Raw genomic sequence first — 16,219 nt, forward strand, 5'->3', positions numbered from 1 at the left:
TGAGAATCCTCAATGAATTTCTCACTAATCATACTTGAATTTCAGAATCCCCAATCGATTTCCCACTAATCATACTTGAATTTGAGAATCCCCAATCGATTTCCCACTAATCATACTTAAATTTGAGAATCCTCAATCGATTTTCCATTAATCATAATTGAATCTGAAAATTTCCAATCGATTTCCTACTAATTATACTTGAATTTGAGAATCCACAATTCATTTTCCACTAATCATACTTGAATAGTATAATCCCCAATTCATTTTCCACTAATCATACTTGAATTTGATAATCTCCAATTGATTTTTCACTAATCATACTTAAATTTGAGAATCTTCAATCGATTTCCCACTAATCATACTTGGATTTGAGAATCCCCAATCGATTTCCCACTAATCATACTTAAATTTGAGAATCCCCAATCGATTTCCCACTAATTATACTTGAATTTGAGAATCCCCAATTGATTTTTCACTAATCATGCTCTATTTCACATATATTCCTTAATAACTTTGGTTTAAATAATAAAACATGCCAAGAATTCACATTTATAACTAATCTCAAATTTAAATAATATAACATGCAAATTTATTCAATAAAACATATCTTAAACCATAGCGAAGTCCCCCCATTAGAATTATGCAAATTGAGATTTAATCTAAATGAATTGATTTTCAATAGTGAAATCACCCATTTAAATTTATCTAAGTGAAGGTCTAGATTACATAACAATTTTATCGTATTATTATCAAAATTATTAATATAATACCTATACATTATGTCATGGTTACCCAATTGAAAGCACCTCCATGATTAACCGTAAAGCATATTGTATATTAATCCATCTAAACCAAATACAATAAATAAATAAAAATATGATTTATAGGGAATTTAATGTCAAAATCTAGTAAGTATCATGTTATAATGCACGAATATCATTTGACTGCCTGAAGAAGTGACCGGAAAAATATGACTGGTCATAAACTACATCATTTTCAATGACATACGGTCGAACACATTTTCGGGGCCACTTTAACAGGCGATCAGATGATTTTTGTTCATTTTATCATGTATTATCAATGAATTAGTGTCTATTACTAATATAAATATAGAACCGATCATCTACTCACTGTGGGCAAGCATAACGTGCTCACCACTGATATGACAATTTCAACTAATGTCACTACATCATGTCATGTTTGCCTAATAGTCTAATAAATGTCAAAATTCAATAAATAATCTCTAATACTATTTAATTTTCTAAATTCTAAATTTCATTAATTACAACGTTTACATTCACATATAATATTACATATCCCTGTCACTAATTAACTACTAATATTAATTAGCATACATTTGCAAAGTGTCAATAATAATAATAATAATAATAATTTGATATATAAATTAAATATACTAAAAGAATGAGATGTCATAGTTACTAGTACTACTCCCTTGGCTTTTTGATATATAAATTGAATTATTTTTCTCTCTCACACGTGTCTTCCCAGCATCCATTTTTTTTTTTCTCTCCCTTGGCTTTTCTCCCACATCTCCATTTTCTCTCTCTTCTACCTTGTCCCTCCAGAATAGAAAAAAAACGTCTTTCTTCTCTCTCTTTCTGGCTTTGCTTCTCTATTTACAAAGCCAATTAATTTATTCTGCAATTTCAGATGGATTTTGCAAAATTCGTCGGAAATTTCTTCGTTCCCGCCCAAGGAGACGCGCATTTTCTTCTCTTTTTCAAGGAGGGAGACACGGTAAGTCCTGCTGGAAGGGCTGGAGATGGTGCCGGCGTAGAATTTCGGCGCCGGAGAAGAGCCTGCTTCTGTTGAGGCCGTCGAACTCGTTGATGGCGGTCACCACCATGGAGTCCGCCGTGGAGACCACGATTTTGGCGGAGGGGAAGTCTTTCTTCGAGTAAATCGCACTCATGCTTGGATGTTGGTAGACTCAGAGAATCAATTCAACCAGATTTTTGATATTTCTGATAGTGAAGGAATTCTACTGTAACTGGTTTGAAAAAAATGGGAGAGATTTAGAAAGAGGGGAGACCGCAGCCGAGGGATACCGAGAAGGGGAACCGGCGGCGAGTCGGCGATGAGGCGAAAGGCGAGACCCAAAAAGATAATGAAATTAAAAAATAAACAAAAATTAAATTAAAACTTGCATTTAATCATGGTAAATGCATTTAGAATAAAACATTTTGTGCTAGGATCGAATTTCCCCTCAAATACTAACTTAGAAGGGCACAAATTTCGAAACAAAAAGCTGCTTATTAAACCAGCAGTACAAATACCACTGGTGGTATTGTTTTGGGGGAAACCGGTCTGGTTAATCAATTGGAATTGAACCGCTACTTTTAACTTTTGACGTGTCGTGAGATCAACGTCCCAGCCTACCACACATCGGCCTAGGATAGACATTTCCCCCTCCACCCGCTATACACAATCATTCAAACAACCAATAAAATGTGTTTCCCAAATTTAGAAGTGTTTAAAGAAATTCAAGAAATGGGCAACAAAGACACCATCATTTTCCCCAAATACAAGAAGTGTTTAAAGAAATTATATAAATTTAAGGAAATTAATGAAACACCCCATCATTCTTCATTAAGAAATTCTGCAAATTTCTTTATTAAACAACAACAGAACAGCAACAAGTAAAGCAACAATTAAATCAGGTAATTGAATCTAGCCGCCATTGCCGACGACGTCCCCCAGATCCACAAAAAAGAGAAGCGATCGGCAGAGGGCACTCTCCGTCGCCGCTGCAACTAGTCCAGTGAGCGAATCAGTGGAGGAGAAGGACAACGGTGAAGGAGAGGGAATGCGACGGATGAGAGGCAGCGGAAGAGAGGCGGTGGATGAGAGGCATTAATGGAGGAGGCGGGGAGAGAGAGAATCTATTAGGGTCAATAACTTTATTTACATGGCTTAATTAATTATAATCAAACTCTAATAATAACTCGAAAAGAAAACAAACTATGCATATTGAAAAAAACACAAAAAGGACAACAAGCCATGAATATTGGAATTAATGGAGTAACCATTTTCATTTAATTTATACTCTCTCGGTCCCTATAAATTATGGGCTAATGGAGATGACACGAATTTTAAAGAAAAGTGCGATAATTATATTTTGAGTGGATATTGAGTTTCACGCACACATTTTTTTTAAATAGTGAGTAAGAAAGTTTGCGAGTCATCTTTAAATAGAAAAATACCATAATTTTTAAAGACATACTAATATAGTAGTTAATGGGCTCAATTAGCACTTCTTGGATAAGAAAAGGAAAAAATGTCCACCCAAATAAAAATATGGAAAAACTAGCCTTTTTTAATGTAAATGTACAATTATACCCTTAATACTGTTACACACTTTTTCGGAAAAGTGTGTAATAACGTAAAAGTGTGTAATTGCAAAAAAGTGTGTAACAGTGTAAAATACAATGTTACACACTTTTTCAAAAATCGTGTAATAGTGTATTTTACAATGTTACACACTTTTTCTCAAAAATGTGTAATTACGTAAAAGTGTGATTGCGAAAAAGTGTGTAACAATGTATTTTACATTGTTACACACTTTTTCGCTTATAAAATGTGTGTAATAGAGTATTTTATACTGTTACACACTAAAAGGGTAGTTCAGTAAAAAATGCTATTATTTCCATATTTTTATTTGTATGGCTAGAATTTCCTATAACTAAAAGGTTTTGGCTAGAGTATGATGCTGCCTCTAGTAATAAAATTACAGTTTTTAGCGACAGAGGGAGTATTAATTATTTACCGACATTCAACGAATTATTCTAACTTTCTTGATTAAAAGATACTAGTATCATTTTTCAGGGGGATTTGTCTATTGCATGGGGTATTGTTTGTGAGGGCCGAACCAAAGTACTGTAGATAGATTTAAGAATGACATGCCAAAATTATTGAGGATAAGGCCACAACAAAGGAACATGTAAAATTCCATGTCTTTGATAGCACTCCGGAAAAAAAAAGGATGGAATTAGAAAAATTGTAAAAATGGTGATTTAATTCGCTACAATTCAAAAGTCACATTAAAAATTATAATTTCAAAATATTCATGATTTTATCTGTCAAAATCCCTTTAAATTGTTATGCTCTAATATATTATCTATCACTAATTACAAAAATTAAATTGAAATAATGTTTTTCAAATAAAAAAAATTGTTGTAAAAAATATATTTTAAGATCAAATATATACAATGTTCAAATTGTAATTTGATTAAAATTAAAATAAAAATTTAATTAAACTCAATCGCCTAATTAATAGAATTCATAATCTATATCTATAAACATAAATTCAACAAAAAACACACACATGCCTCGCACCTTTTCTATGCACATTCATTTAATAATTAAAAAACTTATATGTATGCAAATATTTGAAAAATAACCTCCAGTCCAATGTTTATAGGGATTCCAGCTCAGAATAATTATAGAAAATTAGTCACATTTAGTAATAATATTCGAAACATATTTATATGGTACATCTATTATTCCCTTTGTCTCGATTCAGTAGAACATATTTTTTTTATTTGGACGTCTCATTGTGACCCAAAAATAATAATATCTCTTTTCACTTATATATATATATATATATATATATATATCATATTTTCTCTTCTTTTTTTTACAAATATATTCGCAAAAAAAATATTTTACCTTTTCAATTATATTATAAATTATTTTTTTCTTAACATTCATGTCTAAGTTTTGTGGTTTATTGAATTAGGGCAGATGAAGTATTAATTTATTGATAATTTGATCAAGAGCTATACTCGTTCGGTTTGAAGGATGAGATTGGATTATATTAGATTAATCTTATGATATCTTGTTCGGTTGGATGGATACGGCCCGGTATTCAATCTCGAGATAACGTCACGTTGGATTAGTCTTGGATTAGGAGTCTTGACTTATCCCTGTGACTAAATTAAACTCAAGCTAATTCAATTTCGAGTAAATTCGGGCCAATTTAATCTCGACATTCGAACGCGGATCAAATTGTAAATTGTTAAATCAATGTGGATCAGGATGGGCTGGTCCATTTGCTAAATCAATATTAGTTAAACATATTCAGTATGAACTCGCCCAATGCCTCCATTAGCTTATTAGGATGGGCTGGCCCATTTTGTAATTTCTGTCCTATTTCCTAATTAAAATTTTCAAGTGCAGGAAAATATAATTTCGGATGAATTTAGCAACTATTCCCTCCGTTCACGAAAAAACTTCCTAGGAGGGAGTAACGAATTTAAAGAAAAAAATTATTGAATATATTGAGAGTGGAGAAAAGGTTTTGGGTGTATTAAGAATGATGAAAATGTGTTTTAATTAGTATTGGAGTGGTGAAAATGTGATAAGTAAGGGTAAATGAGATACTCCCTCCGTCCACGAAATGAGTACCCATTTGTGGACGGCACGGGTTTTAAGAAATGTATGGAGTGTAGTGTGAATAGTTTAAGGGTTCCACTTTTTGAGTGTATTAATTAAAGAGATGTGTGGGACACACTTGCCAAAAAGGGAAATGGGTACTCATTTCGTGGACGGACGAAAAAGGAAATATGGGTACTCATTTCGTGGACGGAGGGAGTATTTATGAATGGTGGGGTATAGTCCAAAAATAGGTAGGAAGTTCTTTTGTGGATGTCCCAAAAAGAAAAAGTAAAAAGTTCTTTCATGGACGGAATGAATACTAATTTAATTCTCCATTTAAAATAACAATAATAATAATAAATAAATAAAAAATTACTATTTTATCATGTACATCATAGCCCCAAAAATAATACACCGTATAGCCCATAGCCCTAATTAAATAATGTATTTTTTATTATTATTTGTTCTTCCTTTTAAGAATCGTGCTATGCAATTTTCTTAATTTGCATTACCTCTTGAAATTCTGGTATATTATTATTATTATTAAAGTTCTGGTATATATTATCTCAATTTGCATTACCTCTTGAAATTTAACAATCATCGTCATTCATGCATGTTGCATCTCCAAGTCCAATTATTGACATAATTTTTTTAAAGAGGAGATGCCCGAATTTCAACAAGCTGTTAGATGCCTAAAAATATGAAGCCAAATTTCAGTTGTTCTTATGATCTTGATCCTCTCAATTGCTTTTATGATCTTAATATAAAAATAATTTTATCAATGAATAAGGTAAAATAAATCCATATAAACTCGACGAGTTACATGCTATTATAAATTAGTTGAGTTAGACTCCAGAAACACTAATTTATTGGTGTGTAAAGACTTTTATTTGGTTCTCAACATCATCATTGTCAAGCCTCAGTGAGTCGTTTTGACTTTTTGGTCTCAAAATAATCTCAAGACACGGTATATATAATATACGTATGCATGCAAATATAATTAGTTTTATCAAAGATTCTTCGGAAGAATTAATTTCGCTTATATTTTTCTCATATTGTCGTCAATCGTCAATTCGTCATCAATTCATCATATATAGATACCCTTAACCACTCTTCAGTGGTATTTTAATTATTTTCTTCTTGCAATTCTTTATAATTATTTTTAGTAGATGGAATACTTTTAATCAGGTTAACAATATCAATTTATCGTGCACGTGGATGTGCATAGGGGTGACACGGTACGGTATACCTTATTAAATCGATCATACCTTATACCTTACCTTTACCTTCGGTATGGAGAAAATTCATACCTTTACCTTACCTTTACCTACGGTATACCTTAGTTCGGTATACCTTAAGTACGGTATGGAGAATATACAAAACCTTTACCGTACCTTTATTTCGGTATACCTTACCGAATTTCGGTATACCGTACTTTCACGGTATACCGCACTTTAACGGTATACCAAAATAATCGGTATTATCAAAATCAAAAAAATTCAATTGGTATACCGTACTTTATATTCGCATACTTGTATGCATTCATGTAATATATAATAAATTATATAAATGTTATAAGTTACATATAATTTATATGTCAGAAGTAATATTATTTATAATATAATACTAATATTATAACTATGCTATTATATATGTAACTATTATAAGTTAGATGTATAATTTATTGTAAAACAATAATTTTAGTTATATATTATAACTATACTATAATATCAAAATAAATAATTTTATTTTATTGTATAACTTATACTATATACTATATTTTATTTGTTTTTGTATCATTTGATGATATTTATAAATTTATAAGTTATATAGTATATACTATATACTATATAGATGTTATAAGTTATATGAGATTTATAAGTTAGATGTAATCTAAGTTATAATATAATATCAATATTAATTATAGATATGCTATTATATACATAGATGTTACACGTCAGATGTATAATTTATTGTAGAACAATAATCTTAGTTATATAATATAGAATATTATATTATAATTGTGTTATAATATCAATATAAATAATTCAGTTATATTAAATTATATAACTTACATACTATATTATATTTTATTCACTTTTATATCATTTGATGATATTTATATTCGCATACTTGTATGCATTCATGTAGTAATATATAGTAAATTATATAGATGTTATAAGTTACATATAATTTATATGTTAGACGTAATATTATTTATAATATAATACTAATATTATAACTATGCTATTATATATGTAACTATTATAAGTTAGATGTATAATCTATTGTAAAACAATAATTTTAGTTATATATTATAACTATACTATAATATCAAAATAAACAATTTTATTTTATTGTATGACTTATACTATATACTATATTTTATTTATTTTTGTATCATTTGATGATATTTATAAATTCATGTACAATTGTATATATTCATATAATATAGATTATATACACCATTTTATAAAATTTATAAATATTTTTAAAAATATAGACATAAAAATAAATATTATATATTTTAAAACTATAGATTTTGATACGATATATACCGCGATTTTCGGTATACCAATATATGCGGACAACTGCGGTATATCAGAATAAGGTATTGTACCTTATTACCGGTATATACCGAATATTAAGGTATACCAGAATAAGGTATGATACCGCATCACCGGTATATGCAGTAATATTCGGTATACCAGTAATACGGTATCATACCGTATTCTGGTATATACCTTTAATACGGTATTTATTGATTTTTTCGATATATACCGCGGTATCGGTATACACCGGTATACCCCGGTATTTGGAAAATCCATACCTTTACCTTACCGTAAATCTTCGGTACGGTATCATACCTTACCAAAAAAATCGGTATACCTTAAATTCGGTATTTTGCGGTATTTTACGGTACGATATGACCGGTATACCGAATTTTCGGTATATTTTTCCAGCCCTAGATGTGCATATATATAAATAGATACTCTTTATTAGTTGGTACATAAATTTAAACTTGAACCATATATATATTTTATATATGCGATCTTACCCATTTGAAGTGTGGGACCTTAAAAGATAGAAGTAAAATAAAGAAAACTGACGTGGCATATCTTGTAATATATAAACATATAAAATGAAGGATTTTAGGTAGAAATGTGGATGATGAGATTGAGAATTGTTGAGTAGCTTTGCCTCAAGGACAAAAACAACCCTACCACAAAAGATATTTAAAAGAAAAACACACACACTGAAGAAATTGATGCTGACGTCTGGGTGACGTTTGAGTTGCACCTACTACCTAATTGCTGTTGTCTAATTTTTAACTTAATATACTTCAATTTATAATCTTAATTAAATTTGTTAGGATAAGGCATTGAGTAATTGCTACCCCTCTTTCGCATAAAGTGGGCGATATATTTAAGACATTTTCACAGGCATGAAAGTTTGGGGTAAGAATAGCTGATAAATCTTATTTACTATCATTCTTCTTACTTTTTTTTCAATGAAAATTTTATAATTGAAGTAAACGCATTCTCGAGAGAAGTCATTGAGTAATTACTAAATTTACTATCCCTCTTTTACAATACAAATAAATCTATACAGTTACATTGTGGCCACCCACACACTAGCATGATAAGAAAAATTTTGATTTGTTTAATTTATTTTTTAAAATAAAAATAGGATTTAGTTATTAACAATATTGCTGGTTCAATGGGTATCTAACTAAGTTCAAGGAAATGCCTCACACTCGAAAAGGAAGAAATCTAGATATATACTTCTATTTTTTCCGCATAGTAAAAAAATTAAGAACTTTCATATTTGATTTTGACTTATCAATTTCTTGCATGTACAAGTAATTGTTCGCTATCAAAAGTAACAAGTAGTTGTTTACATGGAAATAATGCAATTAAAAACGTCACTCAAACTGATTTGGTGTCGACAAGCAAACCACCTTTTGCAGATAAAAATTGGTCCAAGTGTACGTTGTTTATTACTATTATTAATTACTATTAGGGTAAAATCATCTTAAATTTCAGTAGCGACACCCTTATGCACTTTCAACACAATATCCACAAAACGGGTTCAAGCCGTAGATATAATGATTTTAGATATTGTTTAATCACAAAAAATTTTGTATGCCCGAGTATACCGTACACTTGGGTTGACCCGTACTCAAATCTTGATCCGCATGCTAATCCAAACCCGCATTCTGACGCAAATTATGTAAATGACACTGCTTATAATTGATACTATTCAATTATATAAATGACACTGTAACATTTTAAAATGTTATAGTGTCATTTTCAATCTTATAGTATTATTTAAAATATTATAGTATCATTTATAATTTTATAGTATCAATTACGGGAAGTGTCATTTATATTTCTGAATAGTATCAATTATACACATTATCATTTACAATATTATAGTGTCATTTGTACACAGTGTCATTTGTATAACAGAATAGTGTCAATTACAGACAATATCATTTGTATAATCAAATAGTGTCATCTACACGATTTGAATCAGAATACGGGTCAGGAATTAGGTATGGGTCAAGCCAAGTGTACGGTACGGTGCACTTGGATTTACCCAGCACCACCTCTTGTTTAATAGGCGCACATCTATATATATATATATTCCATGTTTGTACTTTTATAGTTATTAGTGTTTGATAGGGGTTTGAATTCGAATTTTCGACGCATGTTTAAAGAAATTAGTAGGGAAATTAGTTGGTTCAATTTTATTGGGTTTAATGTTTTTTGGGATTGAATGTCGACATAGAAAGTTTATGAGAAAAATAACTCTTTGAGAAATAATCATTGACATGCATTTTCTTATATGTTTTTTTTTTTTAACTTCATGTCAAAACGTTTACATAAAATAATAAGTATAACTTTCGAATATTAAATCAAAACACATCCTATAAGTATATGAAAATGATCAAATAACAAGGCATTTTTTGTTAATCAAGTCGACACACTCGATTTTTTTTTCTCCAATCCTACCGAATTCATGCTATTTTCAAATCACTTTTATTTAATTGTCGAATTATTTGATAATGGATCATTCAAACTAATAAAAATCGAGTTAAATTTTCCCAACTCCAATCCTACCAGATTCGTGCTATTTGCGAATCAATTTTTTTATCGTCAAATTATTTGATTATGGATCATTCAAACTAAAAAAGTTTAAGTCAAAATTTCACGACTTTAAGAGCATCGCGGTATTGGTTAAGCCTCTAATTGGCTCAACCATGCTCCGGCATTTATTTGACTCATCATGTTGGCTCATATGAATTAGTTTTGATTTAATTCAAATTCAAAAATGACAACAATTGAAATAAAATGAAATTACATTAACAAATGTGCTCGACCAAATCTACTTGAAGCATTGCGGCCATTAGTCTATCTTTGAGAGCCGAATATCTCACCAAATAGGCTTCGAAACAAGGCAGAAGCGATTGGAGAGAATTTGTGAAGAATGAATAAAAGAAATTAAGAGGAAATGGTGTAAAAATGGTGTAGGGAATGGTATTATTTATAGATGAATTAAAAAAAATGGAGAAATAGCCAGTTATCTTATTTTTTTTTAATGCAAACATGTACAATACACAAATCTATTGTGTGCCACATCGATCGGCTCATCATCAAAATTAGCTCGAGCCCGGCGATGAATCGCACTGCCGCGGTAACCTTTGTTCAGAGCAACCAATGACCAACAAATTGAATTGACATTCTCACGGGTAACCCCATTTCCATATTAATATGAAACTAATTCACACACGACACTTTGGATTAACATTTAAGAGGTATGTAATGTTTATTGTCGTAAATTTATATAGTAACAAAATAAAGGATAAACAATATTTTTTCCTTTAAATCCATTTTTTTGTATATAATTTTTTTTTTTTTTTTACCATTTCTCATTCATCCATTCTCTTTGAGAGGGATAATATTATCACTCCAAATTTGAGGTGATAATATTATCTCATCTTAAAGTGAAAAAAAATGGTGGATTTTTTTTGTATAAACGAGGGAAAAGAAATAAAATTTAAAGAGATAATTGTTATTATCTTCTTTTTTTTCATAATAAATTTATAATATAAGAGAACACATCTGATAGATTAAATGCATATTAAATCACAAATTTTAATACCGCATGCAATTACAACATCATTTTCAAAGTGTAACCCATGATATATAATCAACCTATTTTATGTTCGGAATTGAAATCATCCCCAATATTTCTTGCTGTCGAAAATATTTGGGTGATTACTATTACAAAAAAAAATTAAAAATATAAAATTGAATATATATTTGGTATAGTTTGAATTTAATGTTATAATTATAATTGACCGATCATATATAGATTAGACTCTAATGAAGTAATGATCTGATGTATGAAATTAACTCAATATTAAAGAGTTGAGCCGCGCTCACCAACCCCCGAAATGGCTAAATCCCCACTATCGTAATGATTGATGAAATGTCGCATAATACAATAAAATAATACTTGTATTTTTCCTTTAATATTGTTCTAACTCTTCCATTTTAGCCTTTCCCATGTCCCTATATATATGCGTCTTTATTCAGCCACTTTGACAGCATTCTCCAAGGAATCTTTCCTCACAGAATTTCAGACCAAACTTCAACATGGGCAGTTTGGAAGTGGAAAGAAATACAGTGGGCTGGGCTGCAAGAGACCCTTCAGGTGTTCTCTCGCCCTATACATACACTCTCAGGTATTTCAAGATCAATTTTTTCATGGGGTTTTATTGAGAATTACTGCATGTTCTTCTCTCTCCGATGTTTATTTCCTTAGTTTATATGAAAAGTTTGGTTTTTGATGGAAAAAAAAATTGATGCATGTGCAGAAACACAGGGCCTAAAGATGTTTATTTGAAGGTAATGTGCTGTGGAATTTGCCACACCGATATTCACCAGATTAAGAATGACCTCGGCATGTCCAATTACCCCATGGTTCCCGGGTATATCATCTCTCTCTCTCTCTCTCTCTCTCTCTCTCTCTCTCTCTCTCTCTCTCTCTCTCTCTCTCGATTGTTTTGTGTGTGTGTTTAAGTTTAAGTGTTGCTTTTCTGATTTTGATGTGTGTTTTCTTATAAGTCCTGGTTTTCTAATTGTTTTTTATGGCTGTGGATACTATTTTCGTATCACAGGGTGTGTGTGTGTGTGTGTGAGGACACTGCCTCAAGAATATTTATTGGATCCTGGGCCAATTAATTCTGAAATGAAGATTGATGGATTTGAATTAGGTTTGAGTTTGATGTCGTGGGGTCCATTTCATTTTCTATCACCTCCTCCATTTTGTGGCTGAATTAGCATTGACTATGCATTTTACACACCTTTGTTTGTGATTTTTTTTTTCTAAATGAACTAGAACAGGTGTGAGGGTCTAATTCACTTAGAAGGATTTCACTTCTTTCATCATGGTAAATGGTAGATTTTGAGGAATCAATTTTTTTTTTTTTTTTGTGCATCTTCTGGTGCAGTTTGATGTTCTAATTATGTCTACCTCATCTAGATTGCCATTTTTTCATGCTAATTATTTATATCTAAACCTAGTAGCTCTTAATAGCTGGATAGAATGCATGCTAGATCGTATTGAGTTTTCTGCATTGGCAAAATATAATTCTTTATTTGTCAAATGTTGGTGACCATATCAGGGTTATTAGTTAATATTCCAAACTTTAAGATTACTTCTCTTTTGTTCATATATAGGCATGAAGTGGTGGGTGAGGTGGTTGAGGTTGGATCAGATGTGACCAAATTCAGGGCTGGTGATGTGGTTGGAGTTGGCTGCATCGTCGGGTGCTGTGGCAGCTGTCGCCCGTGCAAGGCAGACATCGAGCAATACTGCAACAAGAAGATTTGGTCCTACAATGACGTTTACACTGATGGCAAGCCAACTCAAGGGGGTTTTGCTAGTGCTATGGTTGTTGATCAGAAGTAAGCATGATTCAAACTAGCTGTATGGATCCTTCTTCGTTCGTCTCTAATTGCTTTGCTTAACAGATTCGTGGTGAAAATCCCGGATGGAATGGCACCGGAGCAGGCTGCACCACTGCTATGTGCAGGGGTGACTGTGTACAGTCCCCTCAACCATTTTGGGCTTAAACAGAGCGGCCTAAGAGGCGGTATCTTGGGGCTTGGTGGGGTCGGGCATATGGGAGTGAAGATCGCGAAGGCCATGGGCCACCACGTTACGGTTATCAGCTCCTCCGATAGGAAGAGGGTGGAGGCATTGGATCACCTAGGCGCTGATGACTACTTGGTGAGCTCGGATGCTGCTCAGATGCAAGAGGCTGCTGACTCACTAGACTACATAATCGACACGATCCCTGCAAACCATCCGCTGGAGCCTTACCTCTCTCTGTTGAAAATCGATGGCAAGCTGATCTTGATGGGAGTTATCAATACTCCTTTGCAATTTGTCAGCCCAATGGTCATGCTTGGTGAGTTTCCTACCTCAACAACCCTTATACCTATTTTGTTTATTTATTGATTCTCATTTTAAATGTTTCCATAAACTTGTGTGCATTTGAACGTACGATGCATCCATCCAATTAGGGCTCATTAATCCTCAATTAGTGTTTGTCAACCGAAGTTTGTTCTATTTATCCTCATTATTAGGATCTCTCCAATCATATCCTCTCAACGGGATGTGAATCAATCAAAACTAGCTCAAATTATAGAGATTATCAAGGCCCTTGGGATATCTTAAAGTTTCAATCCATCTTAATAAACAATGGATTAGTATTTTTAACTATCTAGACTAATCCTCAAAAGTAAACAACCCCTCACATTACTAGGCGTATTGATTGTATTAGTAGCATCTTAGGTCTTAATTAATAGCACATTAATGATGTGATTAGGGAGGAAGAGTATCACGGGAAGCTTCATTGGGAGCATGAATGAGTTGGAGGAAATGCTGGAGTTCTGCAGGGATAAGAACCTTTCTTCCACCATTGAGATTGTGAAGATGGATTATATCAACACTGCCTTTGAGAGACTCGAAAAGAACGATGTTCGATACAGATTTGTGGTGGATGTTGCAGGAAGCAAACTTGACCAGTGAAGCCAAATCACATATATATTCACAAATACTTTGTTTCACATGTTTTAAGATATTGGCTTATACTTATTTCTTGATAAGGTTGTTGTTTTGTGTCATCTTGGGATTTATTACACCTGCATATTTTGTGTGTAAGAAAAGAGTTGGTGTGATTGTGAAAGATGGCAACTGATAAACATTATTCTCTATGCATAAATATTATTGAGAATAGTCTGTCACTTTGACTTGATACAATATTTGCTTGGTTGGTGACTTGGTGTGATTTGGATTTTCTGGAAGAAGCTTAAATTTTTTATTCATGATTCAAGAACCAAAGTTAGGTTGATTCTTGATTATGACTCATCATCTCCTTAAGAATTATTTAATGGAAATTTATTAACATAGTATCGTGATTTTAAATTTTTTAAGTTTTTAACTTCTTCGAATGATGCAATTTATTTTCTAATGATTTTATTTTGATTTCCGAAAACGATCGCTGCGCTTGCTGCATGTTTTTTTTTTTTTTTTTTTTTTGGAGTTACATAGTACTAGTATGTTTTTTCTTTCTTTTTTTCAGAGTTATAATTCACATGCACTCATACTCTCATACTCATGCATAACAGATGACTCAGAGGGTGTTTAGCTAAGTTTATTTTAAAGAGTTTATAAATTCTTTTAGCTTATAAGATATTTTAAAAGCTTACAAGATGTACGTAGTTTCTTAAAAGCTTATAAGTTATTAAGGTGTTTGGATAATTTAGCTTATAAACTAGAGAGGAAATTTTAAGTGAGAAAGAAAAAATCGAAAAGAGATGAAATTATAATGATATACGATGAAAATAAAAAATCATAATTGAGTTATTTTTGTAAAATGAGTGTTGCTTATAAGATAATGAGAAAATAAGTTAGCGTAGAAGAATTTATTTTTACAAGTTATAAGCTCATTAGAAGCTTATCTTGTAAAACACTTTAAAAGAACCTATAAGCTCTTAAACAACTTATAAACTGTTTTAAAGAGCTTATAAGCTCAGCCAAACACCTTCTCAAACTCTGCTTTTGAACTTAGGAAAATGTCTTACCAATTGAGTTGAGGTTGCTATATGTTGACGCGCATAATTTGTTACTAGTTTTAATCCTATGTTACTTACCTACTCTGTGTCCTAATTATTTATTGTATGTGTAGTAGTAATGTCACGATACACACATAAATACATGTTGAGAAAAACGTATAAAAGACGTGATACTCCAAGTTTGTGCATAGTCCAAGTTTCTGTGTTTTCTTTCTTTTAGAAAAATAAAATATGTGCAGTATAAAAGGAGTACATAAAATCAGCAAAGTGCATTAGATTTAGACCGATATTATTCAATTTCCCACCTAATTACTTGAAAATAGGAAATCCCTCCAAGACTTGGTGGATGGGGGGTCCCCTTCACCAACCACCCACGCTCTCAAATTCCTCAACTTTTACTTTCTTTTTTCTATTTATGCGACGAAACTTTAATTTAATTGCATTGATTGATTGAGATATAGAAGGCGTGCTGGGTTTTCTCTCATCAAATTTCTCAAGCATGGCATCATCTGGTCCCTCCAACATGGACGGAAAGACTACTTCACACTTAATTTTGGTGGAATAACTGAAAATAATTATTTGTTCTCACAATTATTAAAGATTCTTGTTCGAACCATTTTTTGAATTGTATTCAAATCTCCTTCTTTGGACATTCAGGTCTCTTCTTT

General features: G+C 31.6%; 1 protein-coding gene across 1 annotated transcript; it reads left to right on the top strand.

The window, feature by feature from the left end:
• The first annotated feature begins 11,862 nt into the window (after positions 1–11,862).
• On the top strand, positions 11,863–14,720 carry LOC131005317 (cinnamyl alcohol dehydrogenase 1). The gene is made up of 5 exons (XM_057932219.1): positions 11,863–12,151; positions 12,284–12,397; positions 13,149–13,376; positions 13,443–13,882; positions 14,303–14,720. Exons 1-5 carry the CDS (start codon positions 12,063–12,065, stop codon positions 14,503–14,505), a joined length of 1,074 nt encoding a protein of 357 aa, XP_057788202.1. The 5' UTR covers positions 11,863–12,062; the 3' UTR covers positions 14,506–14,720.
• Positions 14,721–16,219: the final 1,499 nt, after the last annotated feature.

The sequence above is a fragment of the Salvia miltiorrhiza genome, chromosome 1 (assembly GCF_028751815.1).
Source record: "Salvia miltiorrhiza cultivar Shanhuang (shh) chromosome 1, IMPLAD_Smil_shh, whole genome shotgun sequence".
Classification (NCBI taxonomy): domain Eukaryota; kingdom Viridiplantae; phylum Streptophyta; class Magnoliopsida; order Lamiales; family Lamiaceae; genus Salvia; species Salvia miltiorrhiza.

Bases quoted from the DNA above. Each gene is read 5' to 3' on its own strand.
- LOC131005317 (XM_057932219.1), top strand. From the start codon at position 12,063: ATGGGCAGTTTGGAAGTGGAAAGAAATACAGTGGGCTGGGCTGCAAGA. The intron at 13,377-13,442 runs GTAAGCATGATT...TTTGCTTAACAG, and splicing joins GCTATGGTTGTTGATCAGAA to ATTCGTGGTGAAAATCCCGG. The intron at 13,883-14,302 runs GTGAGTTTCCTA...TGATGTGATTAG, and splicing joins CAGCCCAATGGTCATGCTTG to GGAGGAAGAGTATCACGGGA.